Source organism: Hylaeus anthracinus, unplaced genomic scaffold, assembly GCF_026225885.1.
Source record: "Hylaeus anthracinus isolate JK02 unplaced genomic scaffold, UHH_iyHylAnth1.0_haploid 11989, whole genome shotgun sequence".
In the NCBI taxonomy this organism is placed as follows: Eukaryota; Metazoa; Arthropoda; class Insecta; order Hymenoptera; family Colletidae; genus Hylaeus; species Hylaeus anthracinus.
The window spans coordinates 16831668-16852659 of NW_026534337.1; the positions used below are offsets into that span (position 1 = coordinate 16831668).

Below are 20992 nucleotides of genomic sequence, written 5' to 3' on the forward strand. Positions count from 1 at the left end.
TAGATTTAGTTTACTTCAAGAACGATTGCCGAGTCAGTTTACCACAAATAGGCCATGGAATTCTCGAATTCTGTATTGTTAATTTATCGTAACAACTGGGATGCAATTATTACTGCGCGCTCTCTATTGAAGCATTAATTTCTAGATGTAATTCGCAAAGTGGCAATGAGGTCACTCGTTAAATTCATTCAGTAACGCTTTGATTATTTGAATGAATCGAGAAGTTGAATTGGCACACTACAAAAATTTCTGAATAGGTTTCCTTTTTTTTTTGTAAATACAAAACATCGAATGATAATAATTGTATACAATTTCATGAAGAAAATCTTTGCTTGTATAATTGTTATCATTGCTACTTATAATTAAAAAAATATTTTTCGCATTTTCTATAAGTGTGATCCCAAGGAAACAATCTGACGAAATATTCTTAGCTTTCAGTAAAGCCTACCAAAACAAAGTTCGTTCGAAATGATTTGCTAATTAGAAAATGATTAGTCAACTTTATGTAATCAGAAATTTAATTGTTAACTGCTTCGATAATTAAATAATGTACACGCAATTATTATTATTCAGCTGGCCTTCTAACAAGGGACTGGAGAAGACGTGAAAGAAAGAAGTGGGGACAGGAAGGCGCTCGAAGAAAATTCACATGGAAGAAACGTTAATATTGTTTTTCTAACTTCCTGTACCTTATCAAATTATATAAATAGATTTCAGTAAATTCTTATAAAATATCTTTCAACTATTCCGATTTATATTCATTTGATATATTATAAGGTCAATGTTTTTATGAAGACAAAATAAAGAGTGAGTTGATCGTCATTAGGGATGCCAATAATCTGTTGGGGCCCACTGACCCTCCTATATCTTGGGTACCTCGGGATTGCTAAACCCGCGTACTGTAACTACAATCGAACATAGCTACAGCCCCTGAGGGTAATAATGAAAATTAACTAATTAATAATAATTTTGCTAAACTCGAGCTATTTGTAAGCTTTCAAATTTATCGTATGAGTGAGATAATAGAAATAATAATTACGATAATTATGATTTATTATTTCTAAAAAGTAATAAACATTACATAAATATGGAATATTATAATTTATCATTAAGGTCAACTATATATTTAATCCTACAGAATATTTGTTTAAACTATACATTTTTTAATCGAAAGGCCAATGGAATATTTTCTTACATTTTCTTCAAAGGTGTTAAACCAAGTAATTTCATACCCTCTGCGAGAATAATTTTTGCCGTATGAAACAGCAATAGTCTTTGATTTCCTAAATCTGGTGGTTGATTTTTAATCCTTAATGTTTTGAATGCTTTGTCGACAGCATGACTGTAAGAAAACTGTCTTTATAGTACAAAGAATCGTATGAAACATATATGTTGAAAATTCTAATATTACTTATTTATTCAATGTAGTAATACTGACCATAAATGAAAAAGGTATACCGTTAGTATACATGGTTCTAATTGTTCATAAGATTTAAGAATTACTTCGTCAAATTTACTGATTAATATTATTAAATTATCAACTTCTGTTTCCTTTAGAAGGCTTGGATTGCATTCTGCCACTAAAGTAGCACCACTGTTGTATTCCAAATTAGTTAAACGACAATGAGTGTATTGCAATTTTGCTCCGCAATCGCCTTTCATCTAATATTGGTACATATTATCTATGATTAATAAATAATACAATATCAAATAATATCTAATCAGAATTGTAGTTTATAAAAACAACCCACATCTAATATTAAGTCCCAATTGAATTTATAATCGTTTGTTCTTCTTCGTTTTAAGTCATGAATAATAACACTAGAAATGCCCAAAATATCAGAAGTGTTATCAGATTCATCTAAAACAACTTTAGTTGCTGAAATAAAAAAATAATTATATAGATATTTGCATACAATTCGATTTTCTTATACATAAATATCATTGAGAAGAAATTTAAGTATTTAAAGCTTAAAAACTTGATGAATCATATAATTTAATTACATTAATCTATAGCCATAAGTGCTATTAACTTACTAGTATTATTCAATTGTCTGTTTCTCATAATTGTCTTTGCTTCATCTAAAATATCATTTAAAAGTACTGATGTACCTTTCCTTGTACTCATTCCAATAACTCTACCAAACTTAACATGTTTTAATTTATTTGCCCAAGGTAGTTTCAATTTATTTAAAATTGTTATTAAACTTAAAAAGTGATCGTTTTGAGCAGTATCCACCACATAGTACATGGCATCGAATTTATATTTTTCAAATCTGTCAATAGCAGCAGCAATATCTCTAGTCATATATAAGGTTGAACCATCACTCTTAAGAATTGGAATATTTCTTGATTCAGTTATAGGTATCACCTTTCTATCCTCATGATCCAATTCTAACAATTGTAATTCCTCCATCAAACTAATAATGTGTTTTATATTTATAGCACTATACATAGACTCCCAATGATACTCATCAAAAGAAACATTGATTCTTTTATAAGTTTTTTCCAACTCCTGGACAGTGTAATGTTTAAACGTTTGCCATTTTTTATAATAAGTATTTTCACCAAGTTCCAACTGTGTAAATATATCTCTAGCACGCTCGCTTATCGTTGGATCAGAAGAAGCTAATTCATTAGCAGTAACATATGCTTTTAATAAAGCCTTGAGAGGATCTTTTTGTATTTGAATATCATCAATATTTGCTAATTCTATTCCCAATTGAACCAAACCAAATTGTGTACCCCAATCTCCCAAGTAATTTATTTTTTTAACTTTATTGTGCAAGAAGTCATTTATGTTAGCAATACAATTTCCTATAATTGTAGAACGTAAGTGTCCAAAATGAAAAGGTTTAGCAATGTTTGGTGAACTAAATTCTACTATAACATGTTTATTATTATCTATGAGTAATGGTGGTATTAAACCAGAATGATTACTTTCTAGAATTGTTTTTACATACTTATCTCTTAATATATTGAACAATATAGTGTTATTTTCTATTCTAACATTATCAAAAGTATCCTCCAAATCATTCTTTATAATATTTGGAACTTCATCTGAAATATTATAATGTTCTGATTTTAAAGGAAGTGTAAAGCAATACATGTTGTTTGAGTTATTCAAATTAACTTTTAACTCGGACATTATTTTACTTTTATATGCATTGTTTACATTTTGTAATGGTTGCGTAACCTACAAAAAGAAATAATCAGAATTTCATTGCATGTAATATTGTATTTATTTGAGAAAATTAATAAATATTTAAAATCTTTATAAAACAAATTTGGAGCACAATTTATTAAAATATAACAGTTTGCACTCAATGAACTTATTATTAATTATTAAAATAACGGGATAATAATGAAACTTTTTATAACCTACAAATTATGTGTTGCATGATTGCTAACAAATAAATTTAATCAGAAATTTACTACAAATATTCAATAACTGTAAGATTTACAATCACGAATACAAACTTAATTATAAAAGAAGATGTAAAGAACATGAACAATTTAGAAAGAATGACAGTAAAACATTATACCTTTTTAAATATTATAGATCTTAAACTATTGCTCATATTAAAGTAATGAAATTACTTTGAAATAAATATCTTATTAAGATTAAACAATAAGTTACAATTAAGTTTTTTAAATTCAGTCTTGTATGACGAGCTTTACATAGATAACTTAGTGTTGTTAGAAGCCTTTGTCAAATTGTGAGCCCATTTTATTTTTCACTGATCCTGATGACATTTTATATGATGAACGATAATTTATTATGTTTTCATATAATTTAATACGCCGTTAATTTCGAATCATCTAATTAAATCCGAATTCTTGTAAAGATTGTCTGCTCGAACATTTAAAGGGTATCGGTACTTTCATGGGTATTGTAAACAGAATCAGAGAAAATGATGGCAAAATGTATAAACAATGGTAAAAATATAATCTTTATATGGGAATTTTTCACAATGTTTTTTTAACTTTCTGTAAGATCGTTCATAAAGATGACTACATATAAGAAAATAAAAAGAAAATAGTGAATGACGTTTCTTAGGTTATAAGAATCAAAATAACTTACAAAGGTAAGTTTTTAATTTATCAATATCTAATATGACCTATAATATTTAATATATAAATAAATGATTTGAAAAGCCGAATAGTGTTACAGTCGAATAGGATGAAGATAGTATATTAATATAAAATTACTCTGTAATGTATAAATTTAATAATATTTTATCAGTTGTGTTTATTTTACTAAATGACATTTGGTTTGTGTAAATCATTGCTGAATGATTGTTGAAGATATGGAGAATCAAATTCATTCCGAATTTATTCTGAAAGAAGAGGAGGATGATGAAGGAGAACAAGAATCCAACGATACTACAACTGAAACTACGAATATTGCATGTGATGAAGTAGAATCAACAATTGGTATCAGACCAAGACCTTTAATTTGTAAACCAGAAAATGTAAATATAGAATGTAAAACTGAACCTATAGAAAATAAGTGGCATTGGGCCCCAGGAGCATGGCAAGATGCTACAAGAATGAGTGCATTTCAACCGTACAAGGTAAATTTTTGTGTGTGCAATGATTAAAGTATTTAAGTAGAAGATGCATCATTTTCATCCAAAAACTCCTTTTAGCCTCCTACTTTGCTCACAAATTTACAAAGAGGTAACACACAAACTGAAATACCTCAACTTTATGGTGGTAGTGACATTACCTTTCATACATTAGCTGGTCAAGGTGAAATCACTCCTGATCACATCCATCCAAGTATGTTACCCTAAACGTGTAATTTTGTTTTTCAATATGATACTTGAGGATTTTTTCTAAAACATGTCTAATACAAATGTTCTTCAGGATATATTAAAAGCACACACACTTTGAACAATATTTTTGCCAATTTTTATAAAAGAAATTAGTCTGCGTAGAAAATATAAACATATTAGAGAGAGACATTTTTTTTTTAAACATAAGCAAAAGCGTTGTTCAAAGTATATTCTTCAAAGTGTACTTTTATATTAATGATTTATGGTAAAGGTACTGTAGATACACCCGACGAAAAAGGTTTAACAGGTCTTATGTGGGCTGCGGGATATGGCCAATTAGGTAGTGCAAGACAATTACTTAAAGCTGGAGCTAATAAAAATTATCGAGGTCTCAATGGGGAAACACCTTTACATTTAGCAGCAGCATATGGACATCACGATGTTGTAAAACTATTGCTGAACCATGGTGCAGATGCAAATGCAAGTGATGAGGTACTAGATTGGTTGCTCTTATTAAATAAAAACTGTACCGTAATTTCTTTCAAAATAATGTAGGAAGGTAATACACCATTGATATATGGGGCACATGGTGATCATCCTCATGTTTGCTATGAATTGTTATCAAGGGGAGCTGATATTACGCGTCGTAACATACATAACATAAGTGCTTATCATGCAGCAGTATTAAATAATGCATTAACTGGTAAGTAATTATTCTAATAAAAATATTAATAAAATATTGCACTCATTACTTTAAACAAACCATCAATCAATTTCTTTCAGCTAAAGCAGTTATTGAAAATCATTTATTACAGCAAGTGATAAATGTATCACCTGATATATTACAGTAAACCATAATTACAAGTTTCCGTAGCCTTTAAAAATTGTAAATATAGACCTAATATTTATATCTGAACATTTCAATAAACGTGTTTTATTTTCATTTCTGTATAATTGTTTATAATACATATTTCTTAATGAATGCACTATCAGTGAACGTAATAATGAAATTTATATTCTCAATTTTTATGAACAAACATTTTACAGATAATTTGATGATTATTTATACACATTTAATCAGTGATTAGTAGTAAATATTTTTTGACTTATTAACATAAAGGTCCAAAAAAAACATTTTAAAAACTATTAATATTTTTTATGTATGTATACAAACATTTATAGTACCTTACATTAATGTGTTTAAAAAAAAGCAGGCGGACCTGTAACGTAAATGTGTTCTAAAATGTTTATCTTCCTCTTTTTTTGGTTCCATATATCATTACTTTTCTTATTAATATTTGCGAAATAAGGTATATTAATAGTTTTCATTTTTAAGAACGAAAAATATAAAACATTAAATGCTTCTAATAATACTATTAAAAAATAAAATAAAACAAGTGAATACAATTATATGTTTTAATGAATTCTTTCGTCAAAACATGATTATATATCATTTTCTGCAATTATGGCTTTATATTTATATATGTTGTATGTAACATACAAAAAAATATTGCTATGTTTCTCGATACAGTAATACCTCATTTTCTATTTTACTAAAGAGTTCTGTAACGATACAAAATTTATAAGGAACTAATTTAAAAAATTTGTAATAGAACTAAGATAATTCAATTTATTTGTATATAATATTGTGTAATTCGTAAAATATGAAAAAAACTTTCAATGTTCTTTCTATACCAATTATAAAATATCTTTGTACAGTTTTCTTTAATAGTTTCACATTAGGCGTATACTAAATAGAACAAATTGTTCATAGGGTACATATAAGCGTACCGCTTTTAATGCACTCATGCATTAATCAATGAAAATAATGGTCATTTGGAATGAAATTATTAAGCTGAAAATGTTTATCACTCTTGTTCCAACAGACATCGCCTAATTTAATATCCTTGTATACATTTACCACAAGTGGTTAACTGATCATTTTCTGTGTGTTTATACCACTTCATAATTATCAGTAAAGAAAACTGTTTCTACCGAATACTTAACAGGACTTTCATCTTCTACAAGTAAAACTTCGGATACCTACAAAAAAATATAAATTTTCGTCATTTTATAAAAAAAATTATTAAATTACGAGGCATATGATAAGGATATTAAACGGTAAACGTTATTAACCACTAAATTACTTATTCGACATACCTTAATATTGACATACGACGTCTTTGATGAAAATGAGATATGAAGAGGAAAGAAATTAGAAGGGGTAGAAGAGGGTGCTGAGAATTCCATTGAACCTGATTTTGCTGTTGCATCAACAATTGGTAAAGACCATACAAGTGTATTTCGTCGTGCTTCGTGCGTATATTGTCCGTCGCATTCACTCACAATGGGAGTGCAACCCATGGGCAACGGAATGTTTATTTGAACATCATTTAGTTCAAGATTAACTTGTTCTAATTCATATTCTATGTTGACATCGCATCCACCTTCTCCATTTTCGGAAGGCCAGCAATTTACTGTTTCAAAGAGTAAATAAATGGTTATTTTTTGTTACAAATCGAACAATATCATTGCAAGTTAAGAAGAATAGCCCTAAGATGTTCACTCGGTTAAAATGAATCTCCATAATCATGTGTATCTCTCAGAGGTATTCTTTTCAGCTTTCAATGATTCATCTTATCTAACGCAATTTAGTAATGGATTCCTACTCGAAATAGGTAATGCTGTTTCATCTTGAGCTTGTAAACGCCACTTTAATACCCCAACATCGGTATTCAATGGGAATGGTTTTGTAGGAATCTTTAAACCTATTTGACCGCGAGACCTGAATAATTCCTTGTCTACATTAGGATGTGTTTGTAACTGAATTCCTCTTGCATCATTATTTTCCAACTGTACACGAATTCGACCCCATTTTTCATCCGAAATGTGTAATGTAACCAAACCATGTAATTCAAAGTGTTGTAAGCCACCATCTCGACCAATTCGTACATTAAGTCGCTCTTCTTGTCGCAGGTGAACTCTTCAAATAAAAGGAATATTTATATTATACCGGTCAATAACATACTATCAAATATAATAAATTCTTACGATTCTGTATTGGTTATCTGCGGTGCAATCGATGTTGGTTTTGCACCCGATGCAGGTAAAGGTGTAGATACAACATTTTCTCCTTCTTCTTTTAGTTGATCGACAAAAGAATCAACATCACGAGATTTTCCTCCTAATTTCATCGCGCCTGGTCCAGTATTAGCTGTTTTTCTTTGAAAGAGAATAACATTTTGATAAAACTTGCTTAGGCTGCAAGTAGTTTTATTACTTAAGGGAAAATATATATTATTTCTTACTGTGTCGGTGTATACAAAGGTCTAATTGGTTCTGGCATGAAGTTAGCGGTATCTCCTACGCTAGGAGTTGGCGTGAAGTTACCACTGTTACCATAAGCATTACCAAATCCAGGATTTTTAAGACCACTCTTTTTATTTGCTTCCATTCGTTGCCTTTGTAATTCCTTCGCTTTCTCACGCATTTTATTTCTAGCTTCTCGTTCTTGAGTCATTCTCACTGCTTGATAGACTTTTTCCTCGTGTGAATCCATTTCCACAAATGTTCTGATTTGTGCTAAGTTGACACTCTCTCTATATCCCAATGCAACTATTTCATCAAATGCAAATATCAAATTGAATGCGTTTTCCGCTATTTCAAGTTCATCTATTGAATTACAATATTCTGGAATCTAAAAGTATGTTGTAGAAAATTATTAACTAAATTTACTTTGGAAGGCTTCATATTTAAGGTATACTTACAACTCTTGCAAAAAGTCTTAATGTTTCTAAATCTTCTAATATATTACTAGCTTTTGTTGTAATCAGTAGCATATACACTTTTTCCAAAGGTTGATAGACATATCTCACAGATTCTGTTTCTACAAATGTATGTTGTTTTCCAGTACTCATTAATTTTGGAAATGCAGCAAGTAAACCTTCTATTCTAGCTTTAGTCATTTCAACGAACTGACGAGAAATAATAGCTGAAATTTAAATAAAATTACTCTACTTAATAGTTTTAATCAAAAGATCATATCTTTATCAATCAGAAATGATTTATACAATTCACATAAGAAATGTAGTACTTGTTTTCATTAATATTATACAAAAAAGGCTTTACTCTGCTATATGTGTTTTCCTTTAAGATTTACAAAAAGTTGAAGTAACATGATCATATTTATATCTTTGAAAGAATATCATTTTTTATTTTTACAACTTTAATAAACCAACTTTATATTGGGAACATTGCTTATATGAAAATTTTAATTATCTCTATTTCAAGCCTAATATTCCACTTTGAAATATTTCTTAGAAACAATGGCAGTATTCTGAAGAGTTCTGTTTGAATTAAACATTTAAACATTTCAATTATTCATATCATAAAATTGAAAAAGTAATTGTACATACATTGGGAGAAATTCTTTTTTCTGTGAAATAACATATAAAATTGGATGATAAAATACTATCTAACTTATGCTATAATATAGCAAATATTAAACTTTTAGGAAACAACATTTCATATGTATTCATATAATCCAGAGAAAGGAGTGCTTATATTAAGCAAAATAAAAGATTGTAATTATTTGACAATTATGATCGTGTGAATACTAAGTAAGTGAGTGTACACACAATCGTATATGTACATACACACACATACACACACACACACAACAGGTGCGGTCAAAGATGAGAAGCATTACTTACTTTTGCCTGCTTTAGTGCAGACGGCTGCAGCGATAAGTACCTGAAACAACAACAATTCATTTAATTGTGTAATTATTTCAATTTTCAATTCATTTTAGCAACAATCGTGAGCGGTGATTGACATCTGTGGCAAGTGCATCGGCACGGCCTTGCTGTAAATAACCTTTCGAGATTTAGATATAGTGACAATGATTTGAATTCAATAACATGCGAATGCTTACCATTTTGATATTTTATTGTGATACGTTACGTGCCGTATGATTAACCTAATACAATTTTTATATAAGCCAATCCTCCATCCACATCATATATACAAATACGAGAGGACGAGCAGAGGGCGCACTGTAGCTGACGTGTGGCATGACGAAAGACATGAGCCACGAGTTAGATAATTTAAAAGTTACGGACTTCGTTTCTCAATTTTCTGATTATGTATGCATGTAAAATAACAAATTCTCACAATCTTCTTCTCCTTTTTTAAAATTATTCGATTCACATAGTTCTTGTACGAATACTTTTTATATGTAAAATCAAACATTTTCTCCTATAATCATAATTATTCAGGACAATGATATTCGCATATTACTAAAAGTGATTAAAATCAAGGATTGGAACATTCAATATGTAATAAATAAAAGTTATGCTCGTACAGCTATTTTTTTACTTATTTGAAAAATGAATATTTTTGGAACAGTGAAAGTAAACGAATTCGAATTTTCTACTAGTTTTCTACTTGTAGATCTACTAGTAGAAAAACTTGTCAAGATTACTCTTGCAGACATTATGTTTTTAAACTCCCTATTTACAGGAATCAAGTACTTTCGGAAGAACTTGCGAGAATTATCTGCTATTCAAAGCACTCTGGTGGTAGATTAGACATATCGACCAATACAGACAACCGACCAATTATTTGTGTACAGAGCTACATGCGTTTCACTGCGTAAAATAATAGACATGTAAAAATACTCTGTGATATGACTAGGTTACAAACAATAATTTTGTTTTTCTATTAATAATTTACTATGTGTTCATTATCTATATAAGTAATTAAAAAACTGGTATACTTGTACTAAACTCAAATATTTTGAATGCTCTATACTTACTTCCTTTACTGTTTGTTTATCTTTCTATTTATATGTACGTTGTGTCCGTTTCATAAAGAATTATTACTCGTATACGATGATAAAGTCTCAAGAATCTCGTGATTTTGAATTAGCTCGTAAATTATACCAAGAAGACAATTACTTTGGACTGACGGAAAATGCAATTTTACCTAAGAATGTAAGTTCTTTAGTTCATCAAAATAATGAAAACGGTCGTTTAGTATTGCAAGTTTATTTTTAATATAATTAAATATGTTTCTAGAAGAATAAAGAAAATTACAAACCAAGAACCTTAATTGATCAAACTTTGGAACTAATTGATCCAACTCCCAATATTTATACACTATTTATGCAATTTAATGAACGGTTCTTTTGGAATGTGTTACTGCCTGTAGAAGTTAAATGGAGCCCTAGAATGACAAGGTAAACAATTATTGTACAACTTATTGTTCATATACGTATACATTATCTGTTTTGTACTTATACATTAATTTTATTATTATAGTTGTGCTGGTGTATGTACTTTTCATCCTAGAAATCGACAATGTGTAATTTCACTTAGTGCACCATTATTAAAACTTAGACCAAGGAAAGATCTTGTAGAAACTCTATTGGTAAGCTTTCATTATTATAAATTATTTAAATAATCATTAATATAATGTAAAATCAAAGCTAATCTTAAGAGGTATGAAGAACAGTTGGGAACAGTTTCAAAACATTATAAAATATTAGGGCTACTTATTACTTTAAATTGTATTAATGTACATTTTGGATTGTAGCATGAAATGATCCATGGATATTTATTTCTCACAAACAACAATCGTGATAGAGATGGACATGGCCCAGAGTTTTGTAAACATATGAACAGAATAAATAAAGAAGCTGGAACAAAAATAACTGTATGTATCCATAAAAAAATAATTAAGGTAATGTGTTGATTTTAATATTTCTTAATAAAAATGTTTTGTTTTTGTAGATATATCATAGCTTTAATGATGAAGTTAAACTGTACCAACAACATTGGTGGAGATGTAATGGTCCTTGTCGAGAAAGAGCTCCATATTTTGGAATAGTACGTAGAGCTATGAATCGTGCACCAGGTCCAAATGATTATTGGTGGCAAAAACATCAACAAATATGTGGTGGTCAATATACTAAAATTAAAGAACCAGAAAACTATAAGGCAAAAACCTCAAAAAACAAAGAAAAAGCAAACCTGGTTTCAAAAAACAATATTTCAACAAATAATTTGTTTGACTGGCTTAAAAAGCCTAATTCTACTACTGCATCTACAGCCACACCTATACCAATAAATGTCAAACCACTTTCAAATACTCCAGATTCATTAAACAAATACAAAAGACATAGCACTAATACAAATAATGTTCAAGGTTGGGGTGTAAAAGGCCCAAATAGTTCACATAAGTCTATTGCTGTACCAACAGATACTTTCACTCCAACGAAAATCAAACCAGTTTCAAATAATCCGGATTTATCAAACGGATTTAAAAAACTCGGAACTAGTACAAACAGTGTTCATGGTTGGGGTGTAAGAGGTCCAACAACTGATTCAAACAATTCACAAAAATTTATTTCTACACCACTATTTGCATCTACTCCAGAAAAAATCAAACCACACTCAAACACTCCAGATTTCTTAAACAGATTCAAAAAACTTGGAAATAATACAAATAATGTTCATGGTTGGGGTACAGGAGGTCCAAATGGCTCAAATAATACACAGAAATCTACTAGTTTAATTTCTAATAATCCTAAATTCTCTTCTTCTGGAACTCTTGGTGGTTCTACCACAGGACGAAGTAACTTATTGAGTAAATTTGATAATAGGAAGAATCGTCCTGACTTCAATCGAAATATTAAAGTATCAAAAGAAATAACGGGTGCATCCACTGTCGCAAAAGCAGGAAAATCGCCTATTGATAGTCAATCGACAAATATGGTGAAACTTGTAGAATGTCCAATATGCAGTAATTTCGTGCCAAGCAGTGACATAGATAAGCATGTAGATTCTTGTTTAATAATATCTGATAATATCAGTTCTACCAAAGCACAAGTAAAAGTAGACGAAACCTCATCCACACAGAAAAGAAAAATCAATATGAGTACGTTCTCAAGCAAACAACCAAAATTAGATCAATCAGAAAATATAAGAGTGACAAATTGTCCTGTCTGTGATAAAAGTTTTGAATATACGAGTATTAATGAGCATCTCGATAAATGTCTTTTAGATGCAAATGAACAAGATAATTCGACTATTAAATTAGATAATAAAAATGTTGCAAGTGAAATGAAAAATGAAAGCATAATTTCCATAAGTAGTACTAGTACTAGTAGTAATTCATCCTCCTTTTCAATTACTGAAGACTTGAAAGATCTTTATTCTAAGCCAAAGCCTCAGAAAAAAAATGCAATTGACAATTCACAAAAATGTTTAGTTTGTAATATGTTTATTCCTCCCGAGATGTCATTAAATGACCACTTAGAAGACTGTATTGGAAATCTTTTTAACGATGATTCAGAACTGTCAATAGATTATGTTGATGTAAAAATGTCAGAAAAATCTCCCAAAGTACCAGTTGACCAGAATAATAGATATCTTTGTCCTGTTTGCACACTATTAATATCAGAGTCTTTCATGAATCAACATTTAGATGAATGTCTGAAAAACACGTGACTGCAGTAGACCAATTTATTATATTCTTTATTTAATAATTTATATTGATAATTAGTTTTGTAATTGTATTTCATTTTGCAAATTAATGCCGTTATTCTATAAGCGAGAGAAGTGAATAAACAATTACGTGTTATTATTACTTTATAGATACAAAGTGAAAATAAAATATTTTTTTTAATAAAATGTTCAAATTTAATCTACCTTTAGATATAGGTACTTATCGATGTTGAATACTTCTGATTATATTTCATAAAAAATATACATTAGATTAAAATTATAAGTTTGTAGATAAAATCAGTACATGTATTCGTAAATAGTAAATGGTCCAATTTCTTGCAGCATTTACAAGTTCGTCTATATTACAATTATATATTTATTAAAATTAAATACTATTTTTACAATTAACCACGTTACAAATGCTTTAATTGTGGTAATGTACCAACCCAAGTAACAAGGTAAATGTTACTTAATCGTGAATATCTATTACATATTAAATCAACTTTGTGCATAAATAAACAGTTTTATAATTTTTCATATAAACTATCAGTATTGAGAGAGTCTAGTGTACATATACCACAACTAAATTCTAGTAAATACATTGGAAAGAACAGAAGAATTTGTTCTTGAGTCCAATGCATATATAAATAGAGATTTGGAACTATCATGTCAATAGTATTAACATCCAATCTCACCCTGAAACATAATAATAATATGAAAATATCATATACTTAAAGCATGATAATATTATATGTATATAAGGGAAACTATAATGAAAGCTGCTGCAAAATAAGTCTCATTATTTTTAAAATATTAATAGTATTTTAATCACCTTTTAGAGCCTAGGGAGTGAAATATATAACTTTGAGGTAATGAAATATATGTTGTATCATTGTATACCGTTCCTCCGGTTCTATTAGGTACAATTCGTACATTATCTATTTCGTCATATATATTGACGTTGACACCATATAGATCATTTCGCGCTGATAATGCATATTTTGGATTTTCATTGAAACATTGACCAAGTAACAAAACTTCACGTTTGTTACGGAACGAGTAATTTACGTTGTAAATCGATCTTATAAAATCTGGCGTCACAATACATGTGCCTAAATTTGGAAGTGATTAAGACAGGTAAAGGTACTGTAATCAGATAGAATCAATTCTGCAGGTACAAATAATGAACTAGTCTTCTTCAAAAATATTAACTTAAAAACGCTACACTGACTTACCAAAAAATGTTCTTATAATTGACCAATCCATGTATTTATGAATTCTAGTTCTTGTTAAAAAGTAATCCACAAAATTGTAATTATATTCGATAATTACTTTATCATTGTTGAGCGATAATTCGCCAGTGTCTGAATCCTTTGGAAATGTTGCAGTTACAGTGAATTCATTTGAAGTGGAATCAGAACTACTATTTCCGCCAATAAGATCATAGAAGGCACGAAATTTCCAAGCTAACCGTTTTAAGCTTGCTGGTACCTAATTGTGATAATATAGTTTCTATTACAGTAGGTTTCTTCTTATATTTATAGCTAACAATGTATTTGTAATTTAATAGCGAACTTACATTTTCATGTTGTACAATAATTTGATATTTCCTTAGAGTAGATAACTCCCTTGAAGCTTCATAACATGCATCAGAGAATGGAGAAAATTGTTTTCCTTTAGACTGTTCCCGACATTCTTCATAGGGCCACTTTGCTTCTTTAACTTCTTTTAATTGATCTTCGCTAATTTCACCAAGTAAATTTAACGTAACTGAGGATCCGCTACATTTACCTTTTGCTGTATTAGAAGGTCCCCAAACAGCATTTATTACAATTCTAGCAGAATCACTTGGTTTAGTACTAAGATAATTCCATTCCCAAGGTACTTCTTTTTCTGCTTCTAAACAAAACTAAACAACAAAATGTATAAGTTATCCTTTTTTCTATTTGTAATGTATACAACTTACCTTTAAAACTTCTTGTCCTGGTGTGATTTTAGTTGCTTTAATTTTTAGTAGGTCAGAAATCCAACTCGTAATCTCATAAACTGCAGCTAAATTCCATTGTTGAATAACATCTGATGATTCGGTATTACTACGTGTTAAAGAGAACATATGATGGTTTAGGCCTTTCATATATTCGAATCTGACCTAATAAAACATATATCCAATATGAAACTTAAAATCTATGTATTTAAAATATCAGGTATCTTAATCTACTAACTTGAGTTCGTTGTGTGTCAATTGTACTAATATAAGCAGCTAAACCACAGCTCCCTTTTGGTGGTACATATGTGTAGTAATCTAAGAAATGAAGTGCTGTTAAAGCAAATTGCAGAATTGGCCAAATACTACAACAGTTTAGAATTAAGATGAGTTATTAATACTTGTTATTCATTAGCTTTTATAAAAAAAATATACAAAATTGTATTATCATTTCACTTACGGATAATTAGCCTGGTGCGAAGAAAACACATCACGAATTAATTTTTCTCGTGATAGTCTACTTTCACAATCGAATAGTTTTACACATATTTGAGCTCCTAATTCTACCAAGTCAATTTGAAATAAATCTACATCCTATATGAAGAAATTCATGTCATTTCAATTCAAAGTTAAGAAAAGAATATTTAAACGTTACTTACATGTGGTTTATATGTTGGCGATTTTTTAACTACATAGAGTTGGGTGCAATTAGGACAAATTTTACTTAATTTCGATCTAACATTTGGCCCTCTTATATTAGTAGATGTTCGGGTATGAAATGTGAAACCCATTTTAAGATGTTCTATATAAATACATTGAGTTTTAGTATAAAACATAATAAATTATGCTTCTAAAAGCTAGCAATTAAAATTTTTAGTACCCCCTGGAGTATTATATGAAATGAAAGGTCGATTTTGCAATCCAATTGTAATGTTGACTGGAAGATATCCATGTATAGAATGTGCTCTTTCTGCACTATGCCATACATCAATTAACGGATTATAATTTTCAATTAATTGAGATCCATGAATAGATGTTCTGAAAATAGTGAATTTGTAAAAAAAAAGATATTATGAAACGAAAATAAAAATACAATAAATTATTTCATACCGTAATATGACATGATTATTACGACCGACTGAAACACGTGTAAAATTTCCCCTCATTGAGAATAATGATGTAGTGGTAACCGCAACTCTAACATTTGCTCCCAAATCTGTGACTTGTACCGATTCTAGAGTTAATGGTACATTAATACGTTGTTGATTAACATGAAATTCCATGTTTTGATATATATGATACATTTTATTAGGTAGTGATGAAAGATCTGAAGAAATTAAACAGCATTATATATATGATATTTTTGCTCAAGAAAAACAAAAAAATTTTGTCGCGTGAGAATCATATGCTCATCTTATTACCTTATTAATATGCTAAGTCTTATTAACTTACATTTAAATCCTGCAATAATATTTGTTTCGTTTAAGTGGAGACATAAAATTGTTTTCTCTTGAATACGTGCGATTACTTCTAAATGTACAGGTCCATTTCGCTTTTGGTCTATTTTAAATTGCTTCAGTATATCCTGTACTTGTGTTGGACCATCAAGATATGTTGATAATGTTTGTAGAAGGCCTTCAGCTTTTATATATAACTGTGTATGTATGATGTTCACAAAATCAGAAATTGTCACGATATTTTAATTCGAAAAGTAATTCTAAACTAATACTTACAGATACATGATTTATATTGGTTCCACTTCCATAAGTATTAAGAGTTACATATAAAACCTCAGGCATATTTGATAGAGGATTAGCAATGACAATACCACTTATCATTGCACCAAATTTTCTATATGCATCTTGATAATCAAATACATAATTACCAGTAATCAAATATTGATAATTTGATGATCGACGAAGTACTCGTGTAAATTGAGCAGCTATAGCACCTCTATAATGACAATTAAGAAAAAAAGAATTGTGTAGTATTTAAACATTTCACAGAAACAGAAGTTTCATATTATCTTTACGTACATATGAACGTAACAAGGGAAGGTGGTGTGCTCCATAGATTTTAGAGTGGTATAAAAATAGTTATACAAATGTTGATTGGGTTCACTTTGCATATACCAATATAATGATATCAGCCTGCTTGGTGTAGGGCTCGAAACAATAAGTAATGTCAATGCAGCTACTCTCATTTCTAAATGTTCAGTTCTATTTATTAAAATTGGCCAATAAACTGGATATATCTATAAAAAGAAATAAAGGAGTAATATCGAATAATTTACTATATTACAACAAATATTAACTACTTACAACATCAGGTCTCCGCGGAGCAGTTGGAAGCGATGCCCAGGCAGCAAGAACACGAAAATGACGTGATTCTGCATTATTACTGCTTGCAATAGGTTCTAAGAACTCCACTACTCTTCCTAATTGTATATTTGCTAAACCTTCTAGCCAAACCATTTTCTTCAAATATTCCTTTGTCTCTATAAATTATTTATAATAATAAGAATAATAATATAATAATATAAGTATTAAAAATTAATGTCTTCATATGTTTATTGAAATAGTAATTATTATATATACCTGTAAACTTATCGAGATATAGATGCACATAATCATCTAACATTTCATATGGACAATATAATAAGCACGTTTTATAAATCAATGTGCCATATGTAAGAATTGCTGTGTTTTGTACTTCTGGAGATAATTTTTCTGGCAAATTCAGAAATGTTTGTAAATTGACTAACAGTTGGACATCTGGTTTTCTTACATGAAATGGTAACTGAGTAAGAAGTTGAATTGCAGACATGTCTGATACTTTCCTATCTTGAATTAATTCTAATATGAATAATGCAGCTTCTTTTGTACCAACTTGTGGCAAAGCTTCAAGAAACATATTCCTACAATAATAGAAAGCAATGAGATTTAAATGAATTTTATTTCATAGAGTACTAATACTAAAGAATTATTATGCTTTTGAGCACCGTATTGTTTCTTCTTTGTAACTTGTTCCTGAAATTTTGGTGTATGCAGTACGTAAATCAACAACATCTAACATCCCAAGATAGTAAAGTAAAACAGAAATTGTTGTATTATGTAAATTAAGAGTCTCTGTATCCAAACCGGGATTTTCAAGTCTCTGACTTAGTCTATCTAATAAAGTTCCTATCTGCAACATGTAGATATTATTGTAGAATACAATGAAAATGTGTATTCATTTTATTAATTGTAATTTCTAAATGATACTACTACAATTTTTTCTCAATAGTACTTAACATTATTTAATGAATTGTAATGTTGTATTCTGTTTAGTTGTAATTGTCATTTAAATAAATAAATATCATTAAAATTATCGGTTGTTAAAAATAAGAATTAAACAATGTATGTGATAATTGTGTATTAAATGTAACTTACAGATTTAAAAACAGTACTTTTGTCAGGAGTACCTCTACCCTGCGTGAGATCAAGTTCTGGAAGTTCATGCTGTAGAACTTTTGGATGTAAATCTTTAGTAAGTATCCTATTCATTGTGTCTTTCACCGAAATTAATTTAAGGATTTGTCTGTGTTATGGGAAATATATATAAAAGAAGTAATAAGTAAAACAGAGAAAAAAACATTTTGATTATTTGAAGGTACCTTGTAAAATGAAACTGTGCTTCTCCAAAACTTTGAAAAGGTTGTATATATATGCCTCCAGAAGCATTAACAAATAAAATCTCATTGACAGATCCTTTTATCTTAACTTTATACAATCTTTCACTAGATTTTAATATTGGATTCTAAGTTGAATATTCAAATAAAATAATATCAGTTTTATAATAGGTTTCATGCTTTTGTATCACTTTCACTTATGTTATATATTATATGGTTTATTTCCTAAAGATATACACTTACTTGATCACCATTTGGACACAACATTTTAGGAACATTTGACCATGTAAAATGAGGATGACCAATGCACTTTCGAGGATCAAAATATTTCCTTATCACCCATTCATTTTCTTCTTCAGGACTAGCAATGTATTCAATGTTACATTCTCCATAGTGATTTTTCTATAATATGAACATTTACAATGACACTACAAAAAAACTAATTTTTTTAATGATAATACTTTACTGAAAAAACTCTCCAAATATATGTTTATTAATATACCAAAGAACGAAATAAATAGCATAAATTAACTATGGAATTAGAATTTCTTTTGGAAGAATCAAATTTGTTAAATAGAAAAGATGTAAAGCATATGATGACTCACTTCAGTTGAATGAAAAGCTGCATCATTTTCTAAATTAGAGAGATTTAATTGTAAAATTCCTGTTATACTTCTTTTTATATTTGTAGACCAAGGGGATATAGTTTCGGTGCTGAAATTTTCAACAAGACCATTTCTATATACAATTTGAAATGGTTTTAGAAGTTCAGCTATGTCATCAGTAGTATCATAATCTCCACCTTTTTCTTGTAAGTTACCATTCCATGTAGTTATTTTCAATGACTGCAACTGCATAAAAATATCATTCATAACTGAATTGTTTAAAGTAATTTTAAAATTAAAAAAAAATACTTCTTTAATATTGTCCCAAAAATTACCTGCATTAGAACTACATTTTGTTCTGCTTGAATTACAAGTTTTCCATGAAAACCCCATGAAGACGATGCACTAGATGGTAACAAAACACCGGTACTTGAAAGTGCATTATAGGAATATGTGTATTCTTTTCCTGACTCGAATATACTGCATGCATTATAACTATTGCACAACAGAAGAAATATAAACACATTTCTTCCAAATCTATGTACCAGTATTTGTAACACATAAGTAGTATCTATAAGAGAACATTTTTTATTAAATTATTACACACACCTCAATATAATGAATCTTTAAACGAATTCTACGATTGTATAGTTTATATAATTATAAAAATTACGTATTACAAATTTTAAATAACATTTATACCAAGTTGTAAATATTTATTTTCCATAACATTAAATATCGTTAGTAGAAAATAATGTATTACAATAAAAATAATTTGTTGTTGATATATTAACATGGTACTCAGTGGTGTACCTAATTGAAAAATTTACTTGTAATTATAAATGAAAATGTTAGTTCTATACCTGTGAATCTCATGCTGTATAATGGTAGCTTAACAACAGTGAACTGGGTTCATAGAAGTCAAGAGATGACCCTTACTATCCCTATCTCTGTGACCCATGAATACGTTTTCACCATCTGTGTGAGTACAACTTATCTTTTCTTTAAATTATCTTCAATCGTATAAATCAGCCTATTACGTTTTCTTCTCGGTATTTTTATGTAATGTATGAATCATATAGTTTCTTTTTTCTTCAAAACGATCACTAGCCAAAATTACTTATTTTCTAGTAATAACTTCGAAAATAATTGTACAGCTTTAGTAATGTGTAATCATATACATAATAAAAATTATTATATAAGCATACAAAATACAATGTAAAAATGTAACAGATTAAAAAGTAAAACAAAACTTATACCTTTTATCTCAAATTTTCTATAATTTTTCCTTCACAAAAATTTACAACTCAATCATTCATATTTCAGAAGCTGTGATAGAAATTTCTTAAGAAATACAATATATGTATAGCAGGGCTAATATGTATATTTGCGAAAAAAGAAATCACAACCGATTTTTGAACAGAATAGTTTGATAAATAAAAATT

The 20992-nt window shown here is 29.0% G+C and overlaps 5 protein-coding genes across 10 annotated transcripts; 2 read left to right on the plus strand and 3 right to left on the minus strand.

Annotated features, from left to right (window-relative positions):
* Positions 1 to 1035: 1035 nt before the first annotated feature.
* LOC128887552 (probable arginine--tRNA ligase, mitochondrial) lies at positions 1036 to 3673 on the minus strand. Of its 3 annotated transcripts, none has more exons than XM_054143563.1 (5): positions 3546 to 3673; positions 2038 to 3196; positions 1752 to 1879; positions 1439 to 1662; positions 1036 to 1342 (listed from the first exon to the last, which is right to left on the minus strand). In XM_054143563.1, the coding sequence occupies exons 1-5, from the start codon at positions 3579 to 3581 to the stop codon at positions 1192 to 1194; spliced, it is 1698 nt and encodes a 565-aa protein (XP_053999538.1). In that variant the 5' UTR covers positions 3582 to 3673; the 3' UTR covers positions 1036 to 1191. The 3 variants fall into 3 exon arrangements, with proteins under 3 accessions (XP_053999538.1, XP_053999539.1, XP_053999540.1); XM_054143564.1 differs by having other exon boundaries at positions 1036 to 1353; XM_054143565.1 differs by having other exon boundaries at positions 1221 to 1357.
* Positions 3674 to 3685: 12 nt separating this feature from the next.
* LOC128887570 (DNA-binding protein RFXANK-like) lies at positions 3686 to 5724 on the plus strand. 2 transcript variants are annotated; one of them, XM_054143605.1, is made up of 6 exons: positions 3686 to 4088; positions 4309 to 4577; positions 4653 to 4785; positions 5053 to 5265; positions 5341 to 5484; positions 5565 to 5724. In XM_054143605.1, the coding sequence occupies exons 2-6, from the start codon at positions 4311 to 4313 to the stop codon at positions 5630 to 5632; spliced, it is 825 nt and encodes a 274-aa protein (XP_053999580.1). In that variant the 5' UTR covers positions 3686 to 4088; positions 4309 to 4310; the 3' UTR covers positions 5633 to 5724. The 2 variants fall into 2 exon arrangements, with proteins under 2 accessions (XP_053999580.1, XP_053999579.1); XM_054143604.1 differs by having other exon boundaries at positions 3702 to 4088; positions 5053 to 5273; positions 5337 to 5484.
* A 667-nt stretch (positions 5725 to 6391) lies between these two features.
* Positions 6392 to 9863, minus strand: LOC128887557 (coatomer subunit delta). Its single transcript, XM_054143576.1, has 8 exons — positions 9715 to 9863; positions 9494 to 9533; positions 8549 to 8772; positions 8090 to 8478; positions 7833 to 8003; positions 7451 to 7764; positions 6942 to 7258; positions 6392 to 6824 (listed from the first exon to the last, which is right to left on the minus strand). Exons 1-8 carry the CDS (start codon positions 9715 to 9717, stop codon positions 6735 to 6737), a joined length of 1548 nt encoding a protein of 515 aa, XP_053999551.1. The 5' UTR covers positions 9718 to 9863; the 3' UTR covers positions 6392 to 6734.
* Positions 9864 to 10354: 491 nt separating this feature from the next.
* Positions 10355 to 13474, plus strand: LOC128887549 (DNA-dependent metalloprotease SPRTN). 2 transcript variants are annotated; one of them, XM_054143560.1, is made up of 5 exons: positions 10355 to 10774; positions 10862 to 11019; positions 11102 to 11210; positions 11376 to 11495; positions 11573 to 13474. In XM_054143560.1, the coding sequence occupies exons 1-5, from the start codon at positions 10673 to 10675 to the stop codon at positions 13289 to 13291; spliced, it is 2208 nt and encodes a 735-aa protein (XP_053999535.1). In that variant the 5' UTR covers positions 10355 to 10672; the 3' UTR covers positions 13292 to 13474. The 2 variants fall into 2 exon arrangements, with proteins under 2 accessions (XP_053999535.1, XP_053999534.1); XM_054143559.1 differs by having other exon boundaries at positions 10358 to 10774; positions 10859 to 11019.
* Positions 13475 to 13614: 140 nt separating this feature from the next.
* On the minus strand, positions 13615 to 20595 carry LOC128887545 (vitellogenin-3). 2 transcript variants are annotated; one of them, XM_054143553.1, is made up of 22 exons: positions 20411 to 20559; positions 19883 to 20118; positions 19548 to 19793; positions 19186 to 19344; positions 18928 to 19070; positions 18704 to 18851; positions 18274 to 18458; positions 17870 to 18189; positions 17594 to 17769; positions 17309 to 17526; positions 17006 to 17225; positions 16725 to 16926; positions 16383 to 16599; positions 16153 to 16310; positions 15932 to 16074; positions 15733 to 15866; positions 15511 to 15637; positions 15255 to 15437; positions 14868 to 15197; positions 14524 to 14779; positions 14121 to 14400; positions 13615 to 13984 (listed from the first exon to the last, which is right to left on the minus strand). In XM_054143553.1, exons 1-22 carry the CDS (start codon positions 20421 to 20423, stop codon positions 13813 to 13815), a joined length of 4266 nt encoding a protein of 1421 aa, XP_053999528.1. In that variant the 5' UTR covers positions 20424 to 20559; the 3' UTR covers positions 13615 to 13812. The 2 variants fall into 2 exon arrangements, with proteins under 2 accessions (XP_053999528.1, XP_053999529.1); XM_054143554.1 differs by lacking the exon at positions 13615 to 13984 and having other exon boundaries at positions 14196 to 14434; positions 20411 to 20595.
* Between the last annotated feature and the right edge of the window lie 397 nt (positions 20596 to 20992).